Source organism: Crocodylus siamensis, chromosome 4, assembly GCF_052110815.1.
Source record: "Crocodylus siamensis isolate JL-2025a chromosome 4, ASM5211081v1, whole genome shotgun sequence".
Taxonomy (NCBI): Eukaryota; Metazoa; Chordata; order Crocodylia; family Crocodylidae; genus Crocodylus; species Crocodylus siamensis.
The window spans coordinates 14,381,796-14,403,783 of record NC_143398.1 but is presented as its reverse complement, the minus strand read 5'-3'; the positions used below and the strand labels follow the sequence as shown (position 1 = coordinate 14,403,783).

The following is a 21,988-nucleotide window of genomic DNA, read 5'->3' as shown; positions in this document are numbered from 1 at the left end:
CTGTCATTTTCTGATGAGACTTTTAAATTAAGTCTCCTATCAGATTTGGGTTAATGCAAGGACCATTCTGCAGCCGAAATTATTGTGAACTTCAAAATAGAGTAGTAAAGAAGTTTTACTTTTTATTTGTTCTTCCTAGTCCTAATTTCATTTAGGCATCCATCCAATATTCTTTAATTATCCACTGGTGATCAGGTGGGTTTGATCCGAAATCCACTGAAGTAGATATCTTTCTATTCATTTCTTTGGTCTTTAGGTCAGATCCTGGTTGTAAAATATACAGCTAAACAGAATACGTTTCCTAAAGTAGCAACAAAAATTGTTCCCTTCAGACTGCATATGGTTACCATGCTGGGGATCTGAACAGACATATACAGCTAAAAGGTAAATTTAAATGTTTTTTGAAAAGTTACCATTATAAAATCGAGTAAAATATTTTAAGACTGGGATGGAAAATTCAGCAATGTTAATAATGAAAATATATTTTTAATTGCACTGTGTGTATACTTTTGATAGGTTTAGTGGGGATGTGTGAAATATTCACAATGGCTATGCTTAGATAATGATGAAATATTACATTTTTATATCTTCACATTTGATTGTACTTCTGCAAAATCTGAAACAAATTTACAAAACAGATCACATTTTTACTTAAAGCAGGGCTTGAGTGATGATGAGCTTATTTTCTGTCTAAAAGAGTCTTTTTTAAAACAGACAATTGCTGTATTTTGACCTTAAAATACATCATAGCAATAAAAGGCAAATTCTTTTATCAGAACATTTTTTTTTGAAGTTCAACAGTGTGACAGTGCAAAAAACAAGCAAGTTTTACAAATGTTTCCTAAAATGTAAGATCTTGTGGCAGATTTTTTTTCTTCAATATTTCTTGCAAATTCTTCACACTGTCCCAATTTGGGATGCCTCCTGGTAGAGAAACATCAGCCCATGCTTGCTTTTTTATTTTATTTCAGGGGTGCTCAACCTCCACATGCGGCCCATAGAGCCATAGTATCGGGCCCACCAGGCTCTACAGAAGTCAGGAAATTTGGCAGTGAAGGAATAGTGGCAATTGCTACTGCCACCCTCTCCCAAATCTTGCAGCTGGACTGGGCCCAGGTCATGTCCCTTTTCCTCCCCGTGAGGCCGGGCTGGGGCTGGGGCGCCCCCCCACACACAACTGGATGGGGCCTTACCATGCCTGCCCCATGTGCTGCATCGGGACCACAGACTGGACCCAGCCTGCAGACAAACAAGGCACCACCCATCCAGCTCACTAACCAAAAAAGGCTGAGCACTACTGTTCTACTGAAAAAATAATGCCAAAAGTGTTACCCAAAAAAATCACAGTGCAGCTCCATAGCTGGACCCTGAGTCCCGTGATTCAGCAAGTGATGTAAGCCTGCATCAGGATCATCATGGATTTCCCTCCGGATGCCAGAGGGAGAGGGGCAGGAAAGGGCTGACTACTCACGCACGTGCCTAATCACTCAAACTCTTAAGGAGTCATTTGGATTTAAATAAATGACACTGGAATCAAAGCCAATTTCAGTTACACCCATGCAAAACCCCATGAGAAGAACTGGGCTTACTGCTGTTTAATGATTAAGACAGATTCTCTAAATCTGTTACTGATTTCAATTGTCCCATATTCACTTGTTCAATTGTCCTTCTTCCTGTCCACATAGGATCAATTCTCCACACCTGCCACATCCTACCCTTGATTCTAGCCTGAACGAGCCAGAGAAGTGATGTGAATGTTCAGTAGTGACAAAGCACAGCGATCAAGCATCCTTACAAAGAAAAGTGTGCAAGCAAAACTGACAAAGAACAGAACTGGGCAAGGATTGGTATTAAGCATGGAGTAGCAAGGACTCATTATCCGTTCACCAGAAGAACACTTTTGTAGAGAGGGAAGTCATTTCAGTGCCTGCATTTCACAGAGCTCGATACCATAAGTTAACTACAAACTACGTGGGGTGCAGACAAAGGAGGAAAACAGGTGTTCATTTCTAGAGCTGAAATTTTTTGAGAAATTTCAACCGCTAGAAATTGTTCCAGGACAGGGAGCAGTACAAACATTCAACCTGCAAAGACAGTGCCCACAGATCACCCAAAAGTGGAGGGAACAAAATCCCCCAACCTGTTCTCCAGACAGACAGTCCCTGGTCTGGAGAAGAGGCAGGGAGCATTGTTCCCTGCTCCCCTCACCTCCCAGACCCAAAGCAGGGGATGAAGATCCCAACCCCAGGCAATCCCTGCTGTTCCCCTCTTGCAGCAGACCAGGAAGGGAGCATGCAGGAGTTTGTTTCTGTGAGAGAAACCAGAAGGGGCATGTTTCCCCCAGGAAAAACTGAACCAATGCTCTTACACGTCATTTTTACCAGAAAAACAGCGATTCTTCCTGTAGAAATGTAACACTTGTGTGCAGCCAATGTAGCCTCACACAAGATCTCAATCCAGCATACAAAAAATGACACTTGCCAATACCAATGGAAAAACACCTTGATTTCCTACCGTAATGGGGCTCCTACCCCCCGTTACTAGAAAAACAAAGGTACTTGGGCTTCCCTGCCACCTTCTTCCCTTTCACTACCTCCCTGACTCTCCTCTAGGGCCTACCGAGTCATCCTACCCCTTTGCAGAACCCCCCTGGCTACCTTGGGTGTAGTCCTCCTCATTTGCCCTCTGACTCTCTCCCCTTACACCTCCTCCCTCTCCCGCATTATTTGGTCGTTGTTACCCACATTTGCTGGGTGCTGTGAAAGAACTCCATTCCAGCCCCCTCTTTTGGCCCTCTTTTTGGGTTGTCTGTCTTCCTCTTCTCCTTCTCTCTGCCCATGTGTCTATCAACCAAGTTGCTAGGATCCCCCTAGGGAGGAGGAAGTTCCCTCTCCCTGTGGCCTGGCCTATTGTTAGACTTCCTGCCACTGCAGGTAATTTGATTGGCCATCTCACCTGGTAGGGGCTGAGGTCATTTGAAAGCGCGGGTCAGCAGCCAGTGGGGCTGCTTCTGGTAGGAACTTAGGGATGAGGTCACGACAGGTATATTTAAGTTCCCTCCATGAGGAGAGGGGGCAGACACGTTTTGGAACACAGCCAGCAAGTCATGCAGCCTCCAGGGCAAGCTCAATCAGACTCTGGATGTAAATGTGAGTACTTACCTGAATTTTAACTAGTATCTTAGGATGAAGTGACTTAGAAGTATATCAAAAGGCTACCAAGCCACTTCTGTTTGCTCAGGGTTATTCTTTTGATACCCCTCCCCATGCCTACCCTCTCTACCGAATAAAGCTATACATTATAGCAAGTCTTGTTGTACATGCTTGAGATGGATTGGGCAAGCCTTCTTGCTCTATTTGCTCGGCTAAGGGAGGCTACTGTTAATGCTCCAGGCTATAAGCACCCCAGAATCCCACAGTGGGTTAAGCACCCCCAAGGTCTATGAGATCTGTGTACCCCAGGGGCACAGCACCATGACAAAGACCAGACCCCGGGTGGTGGCAGTGGTTACCCCAGACCTGCAGGTGTGCTCCGGGGAGGAGGCTGGCCCAGACATGGGCACCCAGAGAAGGCATTCAAAGCTTGGTTTTGATCACTAGCAGTGAGGCAGGTGGCACAACACAGGAACGCCCACTACTGTCCTGCCACAGGTGCTACCACAGCCCACTACCTAGCTGAGGAGTTTGAAATAAGACAGCCACCAGGTCCAGATGCAGTCAGCCCCTGACCACCCCAGGGCAGAAGTAGGGTTGAGATGACCTGCATCACCCTTTATAAACTCAAGCCTTAGGCCAGATAGGCAGTCTGGGTGTAGGAGACCCAAGGAAAGGAGCTCCTTGCAGAGAGCAAAGGAACTGAACTCAGAACTGGGGAAAAGTGGCTCCAGACAGCAGCTGGGCAGAGAAGATCAGCAATATTGCATTGAAAACCAGAAAAGTGCTGGAACTTGTTTATTCTTTCAGTTTTTGACTTGGAGAGTGTTGCCCTGGGGTGAGCTGAACCCGAGGCAGATCATTTTTGTTTTGAGTCGACACCCAGGATTGTGGGTGATCCTGGACCCAATAGTTCAGACTGCACCTATAAGGGAAAAAGAGACTACAGAAAAGGGATGCTTATGAGGTACTCCAGACCTCAAATGCGATTGGGATGGCAGAGGACAGAGACTTGGAGGTTAGCTTCAGCAGGGGAAAGCCAGCTGGGAATGAAAAGCGATGGCATGGGATGTGGCAGCAAGCCCTCAAGCCTGCGACATGCCTGCTGCACCTAAAGCTTGTAGCCCTGAATAGCGGGCCCTGAGCCAGTAGGTACATCTGGAGTTAAACAGGTCCAAGGCCCAGACACAGACTTGATGTCCAAGCATCTCCTCACCTGCGAGAGGCCTTCCCCCATCCAGTGGTTCCACCAACTCCTGGCAGGCAGGACCACAGATAGGGAACAGTCAGAGGGAACCAGGAGGCTAGCGGGAAGTCCCAAAAAGTGGGTACATCATGCCGACACCCCAGGCAGTGTGCACTTACACAAGCACAATGTTCGAGTTCGTCCGCAGACACGGTTTGGCTCCTGATTCACAGCTACATAATTATTACCATCTAAAAGGCTTGATAATACTGAATGTGATCATAGTTCTAATTATAACACTAGACGCTGCACTCTATTCACTCCTCCTTTCCTTTCAAGCCTGATCCTCTGTCCCTGTTATTCAGGAAAAAGTGATGATGTTATCTTAAAAAGAAAATCCAGAGAGATTTCCCCACCCCCCACCCCAGCAGTGTAACACAAATGCTGTTGAGTGCTACCTTTCAGAAAGGATTCAGTGTGTTGGGGACATTGGTAGGGATCAATGATTCTGATGAATTTAGGATGCAACTAAACAGGGGAGGAGTGAATACTGAGGAGGTGAGGACAGTAGAGCAGCTTTAGCACTACCCACACCCATCAGTTCATTTTATAACAGAGCAAAAAACTGAACAGGCTGTTTAAAGAAACCTCAGCATTAGGTCCAGATCCTCAGCTTTGCAAATCAGAATAGACGAGTCGTCTTTAACAGGGTGAAGCAGTTTATACCATTGGAGGATCTGGGCTGATGACTTCAGTGGGAGTAATATCACCACACAGAAAGAGAGAAACACTAAGACAAATTTTTAAAATAAATATTATCTCCTTTATTTATGAGGCCTCTTCCATTTGAATGAACTATTTATGGCAACATGAACAACTTTCTGGCTTCTGTGTGTATAGCTTAAAAAAATATGCATTTCTATCCATATGTTTGTTAAAACAATGATTCAGCCAATGCTGAGAATGAAGTTAAATTCCTACAGTTGCAGTATCTGTGGGGAAAATAAATCTTCAAGGATTCCATACACAAAATATTGCCAGACAAACCTTGTGTCTCATTCTGCAGTGATTAGGCTTGCAGGATATTTATCTGGAGGAGTATAAAAGTAATATAATTTAACAAGTTGTCCTCTTTAATCTAGCAAGAGCCTGAACCCACGCCAACTTTAATCATTTGAGGAATCAATGCAACCCCTATTCACTGCACTTCCTCTCTTGTAACAGAGTCCCAGAGAAACATCCTGTCCAATCTGCTACACAAATTAAATTTTAAAAAAAAAACCCACATAAAACAACATTTGTCAGTTAGCTTTAGCTGCATCATATGTAAAAGCAAAAAAGTCCTTTAAAGAAAAAAACCCAATATTGACCAGAAATTGTTTATGAAATTAATAAAAGGTAATTTAAGATTTAAGGGAACATCACCAACCTAATATCACATTTTTGTCTGTATTTTTTTTTACTTTGAATATCTACAAGAAATTTAAGATTACTGGAATTAAGGGATTTAAAGAAAAAAATCCCTCTTACTAGTCCAGTGTATTTACTTCAGGCATTTTGACCCCAATCTTGCAAAGTATTTATACACGGACTTTGCTTTAAATAATTCCTGGACCTACAGATTTCAGTGGAACTGCTCCTGAGTTTAAAGTTAAGCACAAGCTTCATTGCTTTGCAAAATGCTGGGTGCATTGTTTCCCTTCCTTTTCAATCAGTCCATTTCTCACTGCTTTCATGGGTTTCTCATACAGGGGATAGAATTTTTTTTTTATTGGAGCGTAAGTCTGGATATTATTCACCTGTCTGATACAATGCCATTTTTACACCATTTAGACTTGCTCTCAAAGGAAAGCTCTTCACACTTCCTCTGCTCCTTTGAGGAATGCCAGCAAGCAAAAAAGCCACAGGCCATATACTCAGTCTTGATAGCACTGCACCAGTTTCCATCAGCCAATAACCTTGTCCTTGTCACCAGTCAGCTAGTCACCTAGCTTCCTCGTCACGGTTTTACTTACTATTGGTTTAGCCCTCAGCTCAAAGAACAGAAACACACTCTCCATTTCACTCTTACCCTTCGAAACGTTGTACTGTTCTAGATACACTGGTTTAGCTAAACCCCCTAATGTGACTGCATGTATACAGATATAAAAGTGCCTGTATGGCTATAGATTACACCCATGCAGGAAGAGGAATAAGATGCACCTTTATAATGGCATAATATACTGATTTTCAAACTTTTTTGGCCACATATCCCTTTACCTGCTCACACCCCCTACAACCAACACATCTCTGTTGTTGACAGCACTGCACCCTAGGCAGTATTGCCAACTACCATACCTTGTACCAGCCCGATTCCAGGTCTGGCTCCTGCAGCAGGGAGAACAGAGAAGCATCAGCCACGCGGGGTGGAGTTGCTGCTGTACGGGGATGGAGGTGACTAATCAGAAGCTCCTCTACCACTATTAAAATTGAGGCATATGCCCCTTGGCAAAACACCCACATTCCAAGTTTGGAAACCACTGGTATAATATGACAACATCTATACTATGGTTTATATTAGTATAATTTTTTCAGTAAAGTTACACCGCAAACTGACCTAGTTACATTGGTACAAAACTGGTGTGTAACCAGATCCCAGAAACACAGGTGCATTGCTACAAAGTGTAGGATGCAACATAAAACAGAACAACCATCTCCCTAGCTGGGTTGCTGCCTGGTCTTTCCCTTCAAATTTTAAAAAGAAAAGGAAAAAGAATGGCTTCTATGGGCTTTTGATGTTGTAAATGCCTAAGTTAATAAAACTGAGTTATGACCTGGTTCTGATTTCTACACACAGATATTTCCTTCATAAATATTGACCAATATTTTATGTTTAAAAAAAAAAAAAAGAGCCAAGCCATGGATTGTTTGTGAACTTTTCATTTATCCTATCTGCTAATTTTTATTTTTGGGATGAGATGGGCTGCTAGTGTCACATGATGTTTTGTCTGCTTCCTGACTGGATGACTGCCTATTTCCAAACAGGAAATTAACAGATGATGCACGGCACATAATTAGCTTCTCACCAATGGCAAATGATTATTCCTAAATGCTAAAGTCTGGAAAAAATGTCAGGGATTCGTGGATGTTCCCACGAGCATCTCATTTCACTGTAAACCATGAATTAAAGAAACAAAGAAGTGAATGCCTTGTCAGATGTTGGCAAATCCAGTTTTATATTCTCCATCCACTTCCCAGAAGCAGTGGGAACTTAATTTATCTAATATTTCAATTGGAATTGTGCCCATGTACCTGATGATAGGACTGAACCCATTGTGAATGCAGAATAATTACATGTCTGATATTAGCCATCCAAAAGTCCAAATAAAAATTGTACCATCTTGTAAAAATAATCTGCAGCTTAGCAAGGAAGGCTGGTGGATGGTATGTCAGGAGCTATCACCTAAGACTTAATATTGCCATAAAACCCTACAGCACTGATACTCAGCACTGTCTGGTTCAGAAGCCACATAACCAGTCACTGTTAATCCAAGAGTCACAAGGCATTTACAGCCCAAGATGAATTGTGGCAAATACACCCTAGTTCAAAAACCTACAGGATGTTCGTTAACATGTGCACAGTGTAGTAATGCATATGTTGTATTATTCACAATTGTAAAAAAGCAGTAAAAAATAAGATAGTTTCCCGCAAAGACCCCAAGTATTATGAGGCAGAGCTGTGGTGTGAGTATCACTGCTATAGAAAATATCTTCCTTGCAAAAAAAAGGTTATATCAACAGCAGGCATCCTGGGCTAAAATAGCACTAAAAACAAGGCAATTTTTATTTAATTCACAGTAACAGCTCAGTTTCAAACCTAAGTTCCCCTATAGACTTCATTAGCTAACATGGCTTAGCATCTCACAGAAGAACACTGTTTTTTTTAAGTGTAGCACTACCCATACAGTAAGTTCAGCTATTGGATTGTAGCATGTGCAAATCTACTAATGGTACTAACAGCCAGTTAGACTGATTTGGACCACGAGTTTCTGGAAGGGGAATGAGAAATCCCACTCACATTTCTGCCCACGACAGCCAGATCTTATGCACAAGGAGTAGTCAGATATTGTGCCAAGTATCCAATTATTATGTCCCCAAAAGAGATAAGCAAATACCAATGCAGCACTTGCTATTAATATAAACCAACAAAAAAGATCCCACCACAGATTGATTAAGGGGTGGATCCAGGAAGGGAGGAGCACAACATCCTACTTTCCCTTCATTACAGCTGTGTCCCAGAGATACAATCCACCAAAACCTTGTGGAAGGAAAGTCATCAAAATTCAATTTTCACCCTTTACCAGTATCTTAGCAGTATTCATCCTTCATAATTTCATACAAGGTTAAAGATCAAAAATCTACTTCGGTGTGATAAATGTGTCAAACAACCTAGAAACAGATTATGACATGTGAATGTACCTACCCAATGTGTTCCTACATATACTCCAGGTAAAAATTTACTCTGGCAGGAAGCCACAAATTATTTCTCAGGAATGAAGGGACTGTGCAGCGCCATACTGTGCCTTTGCTAGTCAGCTGCCACTAAACAAAGCAGGAAAACCATTTACTTAGTCATTAGCACTTCCAGCTGAAGGATTAAGATAACCTAGTTGGGTCAGATTTGAATTTCAGGAGTTTAGAAGCTAGTATTTAGATCTCATTGATTATCCCAGAAGGACCTACCTCTACCTGTTGCAGAGCTGTAGTCTGCCAGCACTGCTGAAACACAACTTGATATTATCACCCAGGTAGTTCTGTGGAATAGCTTTAGAGCCGATGTTATATTTGTGTAACTCTACTGTTCTTAATGTTAAGGTGAATATGACACTTCAAGTGAAACGCCAGCTCCACTGAATTCAACAGCAAAACTCTTACTGAGGTCAAAGGAGTCAGGATTTCACCACTGAACATCTGCATGGGCCACAGGTCACAAACAAGGTTAAAACACATTTCTGTCTAGTACACACTGCAAGAAGGAAGTTTTTAATGAGTTAAAGCACTATTGGGGTGTTTCTGGCTACTCAACGTGATAGGAATTAGTGTTGACAGAGCCTTACAAGACACGGAACAATTTTGGTGCCATCAAAGCCAGTGGCATTTTGCAATTTCATACAAGCCCGTCTCTTGGCAAGTTACCATTTACCGGCAGACTGATGAGAGATGTAACAAGTTTTAAAAGAAGCAGAGAAACACCCGTAACTTGGGAGCACGTCAGCTGAACCGATGTAATGGTTTCATCCGTTTCTTCCTATACGGGTATAGTGGAGCTAAAGGTTTATAACCTTAAACATGAACAAATCAGGTCTGAAGTTATTACAGTGCTTTAGCTTACACTTATAGTGAAATATTATGGACAGACAAGTGTCACAGCAAATCAAATTCAAGGCACTGTACTTCCAAACTCTTCTATTTTCAGGGTAAACACTAAAGATTTACAGCAAATTTGCTATTCAGCCTGTATCTTCAGTAAATGTGATTAAAGTATTCCAAAATAGAGAGTGAGCCCCACCCCTACAAATCATATGATTGACTTAAAAATCATGACATTTTAAAATACAATAACAATTGAATTATTGATACTTGCATTCTGCATTTTGAAGGTTGGTTTTGCATTTTCCCTGCAACTTCTTCTTGCAAATATGGGTACTCGAAAGCTACTACTATTTCTTTTTAATGAAAGCAGAGATTCCTACACAATCATGTGACTCCAAGAGCCAAGGATTAACATAAGAAAAACAGAAAGATTTCCGCCCCCACCCCTTAATCAGCAGCTTGGCAAGTTTACATTACGTGGATGGTGCTGCTATCTAGTTTGAGCCCATAGGCATCAACTCTTTATAGAGGTTGGCATTTAGTTAAGTTGAGACGACATTAACTAAGTGCCTCTGTCGCAGAGGGTACAGGCATGGATGCCGATTCTCACATACACTAAGACCGCTATGCAGGTTAGTCTGGCTGATGTAAATCGGTATCAGACGCCTGAAGGATGACATTTCAGCAGGATTAGAGGGTTAAGCATTCAGCTGTACCTTGCAGCTGATCTGTACAACTCTAAAAGCCATCCATAAAACTAATGAGGAAGCACAGCTTGGTGAAAGATTGAATTTTGGCTGTAACCACCTGCTGCAGAAAATCAGGAAAGGTGCACATCGCCTTTCTTTTACAGACTAAGTTGAAACAAATTAGGCTTCCATCTAATCATGGGGAATTCAGTAAGAGATGGTGACTAAAATCCTCATTTTCCCTATGTTTCCTCAACTCAGCAGACCTTTGGTAAACAACCAGGGGTGGGCAGCAGTACAGAAACTTCCCAAGATTGGTTTATTTATCTACGTTCATTAATAATTGGCAGAATGTAGGGCAGGGGAGTATAGACTAACTGGTACATAGGGGCATGAGATTTCATAGGCCAAAGGCACAATCTGTGGCCTACAAAAGCTCACACTTCTCTGAACAAGTTAGTCTATAAGATGCCACCTTGTCTTACCTTCTGCCTAATTGGCATAGCTAACTACCTCTCTCTATTCATTAAGAATTGTTACATGACCTGAAGACTGCTAATATTTCAGCAGCTGGGGCAGACTTAGCCATTTCCTTCTAACATCAGTACTTCAAAATGAGTCAGTTGGCAGGATGACGTGCTTATCTAGCAGCACAATTTGCAAATTGGAAGCATGCTAAGAAAGGTAAAGTTTTAAGGGCCGAGTCCTCACTCTACTACATGACGGTGTAACCCCATTACATTCATTGTGTAAAAGAGTAGCCTTTCAGCTTGTTTCACCAGGCCTTGAGCAGACCCATACAGCACATGCAAAGCATCCATCCCAATAGAAAGGAATTCGGACTGAAAGGTTTGTTTATCCTAAAAGAAAAGGACAAAATATGATGAGTAAGAGAGGAGAAGAAGAAGAATGGAGCTGCCTCGGGAATGCTATATTCTTTTTTCTTCGTTTGCTTTAAGGGAATGCAGAGCTAGAGATAGAATCAACTAACCAGAAAGGAACAGCATTTGATCAGCACTGCTGACCTGCCAGAAGCAGAAAGCCTTGAGTGTAAAGGCCCGAGAAAAGCACAAGCCATCCACTCCTGACGCAAGCTTCTTGTGAGATGTAGCAGTCTTATTACCCTCTTATAAAGTAGGGCAGGTCTATGCGATCATCACCTGAGACGCATATCAGCAGTGTAAAAAAGAAAACCACAGAGGACTTTTATAGTCTAGCAAATGAGATGAAAATTGTCATTTAAAATTGTACAATTATTTAAAAAAATACCTTATCAGACTAATTCATCACCTTACCCTTCAAGATCCTCACTAACTATTGCTATGTTAGCTGATTTCATCTTTTTTGTGTGCGTATATAATCAGTTTGCACACACTGATTTTTTTCCTACTTGATAGGCTTCCCTGCTATTACATTTGTGCCTTAAATTACCAAGTCAAAATACAATTAAAATCAAATGACAACTGACGCAGTCTTCAGAATTCTTGAATCCTTGAAGCTAGGTTTTGGGGGGGGGGGGGAGTTTCCAGCCAGATCAAGCAATTATGAAAGTTACACTGTACTCTTTTCAGAATCAGGCATTAGCTTTAGAAATGTCTGTGGGACTTGTCATGAGATCATGTAGCCACTGACCATATTCTTTCTAATGAGTTTCTTTCCCCTTCTCAAACATGCTTAAGAGATATCTTCCTTGTTGCCAGACCTTTTCCAATGGCTGACTTTCTATTTAACCAGTACTTTGCCACTCCTCTGGTCCTGTGATCATGCCTGTACCTCAATCTGTTCTCATTGTCATAGCACTCGTGTGGTTTTTTTTTACCACTTCTCTTGGATAAGGAAAGCTTTCTCCAGTGTTTGTTCATAGAGGACATCAATCAAGTACTAATATTGAAGGCTCTATTCTGCAGCCATTGAAATCAGCAGGATTTCTGCTGCTAACCTCAGTAAATGGAGGCTGTATTTGCAGCTTCTCTATTACATGATTCCAGTGGTGTTGGACCAGACCCTCCATGTGCAGCTCCACTGTCTTCAGTGAAGTTATACTGATACCAGCTGTGTCTGGCCTTTCAAGGTGTAACGGAGAACCAAGGCCAGTGCAGACACACAGGCAACATTCACAACACCTTGGTCCCTTACACCATCATGCACTTCTGTGTAGTGCCAGGTTGGACTCTTAATGGGGTTTACATGTCCATTTACCAGCTCACCAAAATCTAGAAAAGCTCAGGAGCTAAAAAGGAAAAACCAAGAAAAGCCTGGGCATTCATACACATGAGGGAGATTCATCCTTAAAGATCAAGTCCTGATTAATAGGAGAATTTTAATCCTTTGTTGGTTTAATGTATACAAGCCTTTCAAGTTTGTGGCCTATTCTACCAATGCTCACTGTGACTAATTTTCTTATTCTTGAGTTATTACAACCTCTGTTCTTTCTATATTTTTCAAACCACCATCCACCATCTTCATCAGACTTTCAGCGCTGGCATCTCAACACTGTCTGCATTGCAGCCCACCTACTGCCTTTGTCTGCCTACGTGCTACCTTGGTTATGCTTTCTTCTGCGGTATCTGTGTCTTGCCAGCTGTCTCCTCACCCTTTGTACACCTATTTCCACTTCACCGACTTTATTGTCAGCAATTTTACAGCATGGTTATTGCTCTTCTTCCCTTGACTTTATGCCTTTCTATCACTGAGGCAAATGGAAATTGTACTTGTAGTTTCATCTCAAAGACACAATTCTGTATAACAGGAAAAGATAACCAGGCTCAAAGGCCCATCTAGAAATTTTCATTTCTACAGCTTCAACTGCTGACCATAAGTGGTTCATAAATTTAAAAGTCCTTTAGATCTAGGGTCTTGGGAACACAGAAAATAAAACACTGGATCACACCAGCAGGTCAGACGGCCCTTACCCTGTATCCAGTGATAGATGCTTCAGAGAAAGGGGCAAGAGCACCAATGACAAAGAATGGGACCTACTCAAATGGAAATGTCTTCTTAATCCCTCGCTATTGGTTTATCCCTTTCATGGATTTTAAGGACATATGGTCTCAATGAATTTGGTAGCAGAGCTCCATACGTCAATCGTGCATTGTGCACACACGTTTCCTTTTATCAGCTTACAATGTTTTAACTTTCAATTGCTTAAATTAATAAAGGGCATAAGAAAGGGATACATATTATGTTGCTTGTCTCTGGTCTAAATAGTCCCATGCTTTTCAGTTTTTCTTTACTGTAATTATAGTATATTTATTGACAAGGCTTTGCTAGAACCCAACTCAAGGTGCATTCAAGGTGACGGGGATACTGTTGACTTGGCACTAAAAATCTTTGTGGATTTTTATTTTGCTCTTAATTCATCTTAATTTTTTTTTTACATTTCTACGCAATAAGCAGACATCTTCCTGGATCTGTCCAGATCTTTTTCCTGAGTGATCCTGGTTGAATGAAATCCCAGAAATGTATAGAATTGATTCAGCTAATCCCTGACAGCAGGCACTATAATTATTCTTTAAGATGTATGTTTGTCAACAGAGGTCATGCTGCCCCTTCACCTGGCTTCGGTAGGCTCTTCCAGACCACCTACATTTTCCTTTAGATTTCCCTCTTGGCATCCTAAATGACTGCATATCACCTGCAAATGTCGCCTGTCCACTCACAGTATGGGCACAAAAAGAAGCTACTGCAAGGTAAGAGGAGGTTGTGGCATCAGAATGTGTCGGCTGGCCCTCACCTGTATGTTTTACCCCATGGGAAACAAAAGCTAACTGGTAATTGCTTACCTGTGCTGAAAAGGGTGATCTGCAGGGACCTCCCAGAGACCAGCATTTATCCCCTGTGCCATGGGATAACCATGTGCACACCGGCAGGTACTAACACACACTGTAAAGTTTTGTCCCCTTTTTATCTTGCGCTAACTTGTTCACTTCCCCATGCCCCAAGTTCCCCAAATCACTTAATGCAGCCCTGAGGCACCCTATTATTAACCTTGTGTTGTAATGAAAGCAGCCCTTTTTTAATCTTTTTTTATTTTCTTTTTTATCCTGTTTCTAGTTCATGGTAGAGGCTTTATTTCTTAATCTCATGGCTGAAAAAAAACCTTTCATAAAAGTTTCTTATGTGAGCAAAATAAACTAAGTCCACCTACATAATATCTGTCAAGTCTCTTCCATGTGTTATTTTTATTGATATATTCAAAAGCTTTCTAGACTGGAGAATCACATTTTCCTTACAGGAACTATATTGCTTTCTCTCTTGTATCATGTTCATTTAGACACTTTATAATACTATATTTAATTATCATTTTAATCAGCTTCCCTGGTATTCCAATTTGGCCAGCAATTCTGTAATTCCTGGGATCACACTTAGCATCTATTTTACAGAGAGGTATAATGGGTTTTGCTACCCTTCAGCAGGGTGGCTGACTTTAATGAGAAACGGTGCATTTTTGTCAGCAGCTTAGACACTTTGTTCTGTTTAGATTCCTATTCCTGATGGTATCTGGGTGCTCAGTGGACACAATCATCTAGGTTTTACTAAACTGTATGTCTGAATTAACAATTTGTCCCAACACCTCCTCTTCTACACCAGTGTCAAACATGTCTCATATTTAGTCCCAGAAAAGAGTAAGTCTGACCATCTCCAACATCTTCTCTGGGCAACAATAATGCAACTAATTAATTTACCAGTCTATAATGTCCCTAGTCTCCTTAATGGCTCCATACTGCCCTGAGACGATACTACCAATTTTCAGCATTCAAAAATCATGAACAAAATTCTTCTTTGTGTACTATGTACATAAGTTTTTTAAGTCCTGCCCTAAACCTACCTGCCTCCGAGACACAAAGGCGGCATTAAGAACCACTAACACAGAACTTAAATCAGATTCCACCCTGCAAAACTAGGTTTGGCCAACTGCGCGTGCTTAGGGGCAATCCAGTATAGTTAGTTAATCAGCTGAATCCATCTGAGAAAGCATGTATGAATTCCATGCAAGTCTCTTTAGTCACAGAAAAGCTGCAATGTGGAAGAGGATTCAATCCTTTCTGCACTTTCTAGCTCAGGGGTGGGCAAAATGCGGTCTGGGGGCCAGATGCGGCCTGCCAGGCCATTCCATCTAGCCTGCAGGGCCCCTAAAAAATTTAGAAAATTGATATTTATCTGCCCCGGATGCCTATAATGTGGCCCTCAATGGCTTGCCAAAACTCAGTAAGTGGCCCTCCGCCCAAAATCAATGCCCGCCCCTGTTCTAGCCTAATAACCTAGTGGCTAGGATGGCATAGCAGACACTTGAGAGGATGGGATTAGGCTTCCTAAACAGATGAAAATGGCCTAATTAAATAAGGTGAAATTCAGGACAGATAAGTGAAGAATGCTATATTGAAGAAGGGACAATCAAATGCACAGATATAAAGTGGGACCAACTAGCTAGGCTGCTGTACCAGTGTGGACAGCCAAATTAATTTGTATCAACAAGATAATATTGCTGCAAGAATATCTAATATTGCATTGGGATTTATTAGCAGGAACGTCAGGTGCAAGTCACTGGAAGGGATTCTTGCACTTCATTCTGTATTGGTGAGGCATCATCTGAAGTCCAGTTTTGGTTATCATGCCTCAGGAAATAGGTGGACAAACTGGAAAGAGCTATAAAAAGGGTGGCAATCAATTGTTTTCTGTGCTCACAGGGAGGGCAAAAAAAAGGCTCCGAGGACAAGAAATAGGCTTACACTGTAATAAGAGAAATTTAGGTCAGATGTTAGAAAGAATCTTCTAACTATGCACATAGTTAAGCAATGGAACAGATAACAGAGAGAGGTTGCAGCAAGGGAAGTTTAGGTTGAATATTAGGAAAAACACTCTCACTAGAAGCGTGGTGAAGCACTGGAATGGGTTACCTAGAGAGGCAGCGGAAGGTTTTTAAGGTCTGGCTCAGTGAAGCCCTGGCTATAATGATCTAGTTGGGGATGGTCCGGCTTTGAGCAAAGGGTTGGACTGATGACCTCCTGACGTCCCTTCCAACCCTAAGGATGGGTCCAAAGAGGATGGAGCTGGACTGTTTTCAGTGGTGACAGATGTCAGAACAAGGAGCAACAGCCTCTAGTTGCAGCAAGGGACGTTTAGGTTGCATATCAGGAAGAATTTTCTCACTAGGAGGGCAGTAAAACACTGGAACAGGTTACCCAGAGAGGTGGGGAAAATCTCCATTCTTGGAGGTTTTTAAGACCGAGCTAGACAAAGCTTTGGCTGGGATGATCTAGTTGTGGTTGGTCCTGCTTTGAGCAGGGGGTTGGATTAAATCTCCTGAGGTTCCTTCCAACCCTCATTTTCTATGAGTCTAGGTTGTGGAATCGCTGTCCTTAGAAGCTTTTTAAAGTGCAGGTTAGACAAGCACTTGTTGGGATGGTTTAGACAGGGATTATCTTTCCATAAATAGATGACTGGACCAGAGACCCACTTAGGGTGTCTTCCAGCCCTATTTTTTCTATGACTCTAACCCACTCAGACCTTCAAAATCAGGTCTTCTCTCTTGTTCTTCTACCTCAGCGCACAAATCTTTTCAGGACTGAGCACCAAACTTTTCAATTTCCTAAATGCTTACAATGTTCTGTTTGAAGGACTGCTTTCTCTGCCTCTTGCTAGAGAGTTGTAATAAACACCACTGAGCACACCTCAGGCAAGTATTGTATAAGCAGCCCACATATTTCCCAGATTGTGCCTTATCAGCATGGCTTTTTTTGTGTCCTTATATTACCAGAAAGACAAAGACAAACTGGGAGCAATTCAGAAAGGAAAAACAAATGATTAAAGCTCAAGCAGCATTACAGAGAAGGATAAGTAACTAAAGAAACAAATCCCCCAAAATGCTGAACTCTTTCACTCCTATTGAGGTCAATGGTCCCTTTCAAGTAGCGATCAGAACCCTGCTCTAAAAATATAGAGCTCAGTTAAAAGACAAAGAAAAGGGAAGGCAACATATACAATACTCCAAATTTAAGTGTGTGTAAACACCAAGGAAGGAAAGGAATCATTTTGGCTGGTACCAAGGAGATAAACTAGGAGGACTGGGATGAAATTAAGAGGTCAATACAGGCTAAACATCAATCAAAGTTTGACAGTGAGATCTATTTGCTTACAAAAGTCTCTCAAAGAAAGGGTGGGAGCCTGGGAAATATAAACTAAACTACATGGAATAATAGAAAATGTCACATTTTAAAAATACTCTACAACTCTGGAGGAAGACGGGTTAGGGGCAAGATAACTCCTCATTTCCACTCATCAGCTCCACTAGTATCTGATTCATTGCTCCTGTACCTGGGCACCGTTCTATGAACCAGAGTTAACAGGACTGTCCCAGACCAGGGATGATTTTGGCCCCTAGTCTCCACCACTATAGGTGTAATTGCTAACTCATCATCAGTGCAGCATATACTTTACAGGGTGATTGGGATATGTTAACCAGACAATCCAAAGCTCTGACGGCTGGTCATGTAGACATAGCAGGTTTCAAGCTCACCCTGATAACTCAGGAAATTAAAACAGAGTAGCCACCAGAAGCCCAGTGCAGGCTGAAAAATATGCCAAGGGCCCCAAGTAAATATTCAGGCAGTTCACTGGTGCTGAGCTACAATGCATACATCAACACTAGAGGTGCACCGATACATTGGGCCCATATCAGATCGGCACCGATATAGAGAAAATTGACAGCACCCATAATCAGCTTTTTTTTGCCTGGTGTGGTCAATAACGCGGCTGATAAATGCCTCGTGCATGCACCCAGCTGCAGCATGCACACAGCCAGGAGTGCAGCATCTGGCTGGTAAGTCTGTTGTGGGGGAAGGGAAGGAGCATGGGGGGGCAGATAGAGGTCTCTGCAGTGAGGGAGGGAGTGGGACAGGGGCAGGCACTGCTCAGCTGGGGCAGAGCAGGACGCACAGGAGGATCCCGCCACTGCATGCACCCTGGGAGGGCACGGAGGGCATGTGCCCTGGATCTGCGCAGGGCAAGGATGGGCTGCCACTGTGAGCTGGGGCAGAGCCTGGTGCAGCACAGTGGAGCGGCTGGGCCAGGCTGCACTCAGGGCAGGCAGCAATGACGCTGGGAGCAAGGCTATGGAGAATTTTGGGGTGGCTGCAGCCCCCCACCCACCCATAGCTGCCCTCCCAGCACTGTTGCCACCTGCCCCAGCCCCAGCCAGGAAGAGCCCAGCACTGGCCCCAGCCTGCAGCAACAGTCCAACCTTGCCCCATGTGCAGATCCAGGGTACACACCGCCCATGCCCTCACAGCGTGCGTGCAGTGCAAGGAGCCACCCCCCAGCTCCTGTAACCCCTGGACAAGCCACAGCTCCATCCTGCGCCCCACCCCAGCTGTGTAGTGCCTGCCCCAGCTCCACGCCCTCCCTCACCATGGGGGCTTCGATCTGCTCCCTCCACTCCTTCCCCCCCACCAGACTTACCAGCCTGATGCTGGTCTCCAAGCTGCCCAGCTGCATATTGGAATCAGATCAGTATTGGCCGATATGGCTCATTTAAAATCAGCCGTCGGTATCGGCCCAAAAAAATCTCTATTGGTGCACCCCTAATCAACACAAGCTGCAATAGCACCTCTGAATCAGTGTGGGCATACCATTATTAAATCAGCTCATTGAATTAGCAAAGTTGTCCCTAAAAGAGAGTGATGTAATTAAGCCCTAGTTCATCAACTGTTTAAACTTTAAAGTGATCTCTCTCCAAAAATTGGAATATTAATCAAGTCAAGTCAAGTCAGTCCCGAGGCTACTGTGACTGCTGCACATCATTGGTGATTCCTCGGACAAAGTGGTCATCTCCTCTCCAGGTATGGATGGCTTTTGGCTCACAGGGAGATCATCAGCCCTTGTTTTTAGTTCTGCTGGGTGCCCACCAGAGGCGACCCGAGCAGGGTGCAGGGCCCAGGGCCAGTCAGCCCATGGGGGCCCTGCCGCCACTCCAAAGAAGCTGCCACTGGTGGCGGAGGAGGGAGGGGGTGGTTATGAGCAGCTGGATGCAGAGCCACCACTCCACCCAGCTCCGCAGGGTCCCCCAAAGCACGGGGCCTGGGGCGGTCGCCCTGATTCACACACCGCCAGGGACAGCCCTGGTGCCCACACACCCTCCTCACCCAGACTAATCCCAGTGGGGGTGCTGGTTTAGTCACCAACACAACCATGGAACAGGCTGTATTGGTTTACGTGGTACCAGACAGTAGACCAAGAGAAGCCTGGCCTAACAGGAGGCACATTAATAGCAGCATTATCACCAGGGCACATAGGAGCCTTCCTACAGGGACTAGGACCCTTGGCTCTAAGTACGAGACAACTAGAAATCTCACAAAAATAAGCAAGGATCTATTTCTAGGCATCAGAAAGGTAGGTTCTATGAAAAATTAATATAGCTAATAATGGAAATATCTGGTACAGATGTCAAAGTGAATTGCATGCCTGTGCATTAAGACATGTGCATTTCAAGCCTTTAGGTGATAATGCCTTTATCAAGTCTTTAAATCTGAAAGTACATGTAGCAAGAAGGTTTTACAGCTCTAACAACAACTGGAATCTTATTATTCAGAAACCTCAGCCTGCTCAGACTCAAGTCACTGACAACAGGAATTATGCCGTTAATAAAACGGAATTGGGCCCATAAACTTAGACTCAGCTACAGCAAAATGCATTAGGTATATTAGCAAGTTCAAACCATAGATTAACCATCCGCTTTCTACTTCTATGATGCAAATCAAGTGATTTCTCACATGGATTCCCTGCAAACCTTCCCCGTGAGATGCCTCTGCTCTCCACTCCCTTCAGAGATGTTCACAATTAAATTCCCCGCAATATGATGGGAAATCCATGACAGCAAAGACATACGCAAGCACACGCACACACACGCACGCGCACACATAGTTACAGCTGTCCACTGTGCCTGCTAAACACACAGGGAGGGAAGTCTCTTTTCCAAAAAAGCATTCAAGCTAGGCTTGAAATTAAAATAATAAAATAAAAAAGTGTCTGCCATCCTTTAAAAGACAGAAAAATCCCTTCGGCCCCAGCTCCAGGATAGGGCTAGGTATGTGAAGTGGGTGGGACTTGCTGACTAACCTCCAGGCCACAGTTTGTGTTCCAGCTGTCATGTCACTTGGCAAAAAAACAATTCAGGATTCAGCGGGCCAGAGAAAGGGAACAAGACTTGCCCCAGAGAGGGGAAACGTGGGTTCTGCTTATGGATTTAACATCAAACCATAACAGGATAAAATACTGAATTAATGCTCAGAGCAGGGAACAGAGCCCATCCTGGGGTCCCTCATCCCAGGGAAATGCCCTAAGCACTAGGCTGCAGTCACGCTCCCTCCTCAGCTGTCTGCTCTTCTGTGCAAACTGGCACAGCCGTAGCAGGGGCCCCTTTCCCCACCTCCAAGCACCCTGTAGCCCAGCAGATAGGACAGTCTTCTGGGTGGTAGGAGGCATGGAGCGCATGCTTTCCTACACGCCTGACAACCCACTGAAATAGCCACCGAGTCTTTCCGCACAAGAGCAGCCCCACTCCTGCCCCTTCCTCTGCAAACCACGTTTCAAAAGAAAGGAGTGCCCCAGGTTCCCCTCTTTAGAGGCTGCGAAGCCCACTCGGAGGTAGCAGCTACCTGGGATGGGATCCCCTACGCACCCGAGAGCAGCGGGATTTCATAGGCACCCCACCTCAGGACCCGCGCTGCAGCGCCTCGCTTTCCTCCCCCTCTGCCCCAACCCGACTTGGACCCAGATGCCTCCAAGGCGATGCTCAGCCTGGCAGCGCCTCAGCCCGGTCCTTACCCGGAGGAAATCCAAGCCCGCCTCACCGCTGTGTCGCGGGGGCGTCCGAGCCCCCTGTCCCTTCCCGTCCCACGCGCACGTCCAGACACAAGTACCAAATTGCTGCAAAAGACAGCGCTTCCCTTTCCTCCCGTTCACCCCGAGTCGGGGCGAGAGGGACAGACCCGACAAGCTGTGCTGGCTGGCCAGGAGCCTCCCGCACCCCCAGGCGTGGCTCCCCTGGGGCTGGCCCCCGAGGCGCTGCCAGGGGGCTGGGAGCGCACTCACCTCGCGGCACTGGGGCGGCGGCGCGGCCGCCTGGCACCACAGCAGCGCCCAGCAGCACAGCCCGGCCGCCAGCCGGGACATCCTGCGGCCGCGCCCGGCGCCCACCTGCCGCTCCGTCCCCGGGCAGCGCCGGGCGCCGAGTGGCAGCGGAGCCGGAGGAGGGCGGGGAGGAGGAGGAGGAGGAGGGGGGAGGCAGCGCAGGCGCGGCGGGCGGCGGCTGGAGCGCCCCGCCCGGCCCGGCCCGGCCCTGCGGGCGGCGGCACCTGCGGGCGGCGGCTGCTCGGTCCGCGGCGCCGCCGTTGGCCGCGTCATCCCCGGCGCTGCGTTCTAGAACGCGGGCTCCCGCGCGCCGGGCTCCGCCTCGGGCCCAGGCAAGCGGTGAGGGAGCTTTGCCCTGGGCTGCCTGCCTGGCCCACGGAGCTGGAGCTCCAACCCCGCTCCGCTTTGATCTCCAGGACACCCGGCCCGTGCTCTGGATCTGCATCTCCCCGCTCCCCTGCACTTGGTCTGCGCCCTGGGAC

At 44.7% G+C, this 21,988-nt stretch overlaps 1 protein-coding gene across 1 annotated transcript in view; it reads right to left on the bottom strand.

Annotated features, from left to right (window-relative positions):
* Positions 1 to 21,608, bottom strand: part of ELAPOR2 (endosome-lysosome associated apoptosis and autophagy regulator family member 2) — a 175,773-nt gene extending 154,165 nt beyond the window's left edge. Inside the window, exon 1 of the mRNA XM_090041865.1 lies at positions 21,468 to 21,608. Coding sequence (XP_089897991.1) covers positions 21,468 to 21,548 — 81 coding nt within the window. The 5' untranslated portion in view covers positions 21,549 to 21,608. The remainder of the gene's footprint in view (positions 1 to 21,467) is intronic.
* Between the last annotated feature and the right edge of the window lie 380 nt (positions 21,609 to 21,988).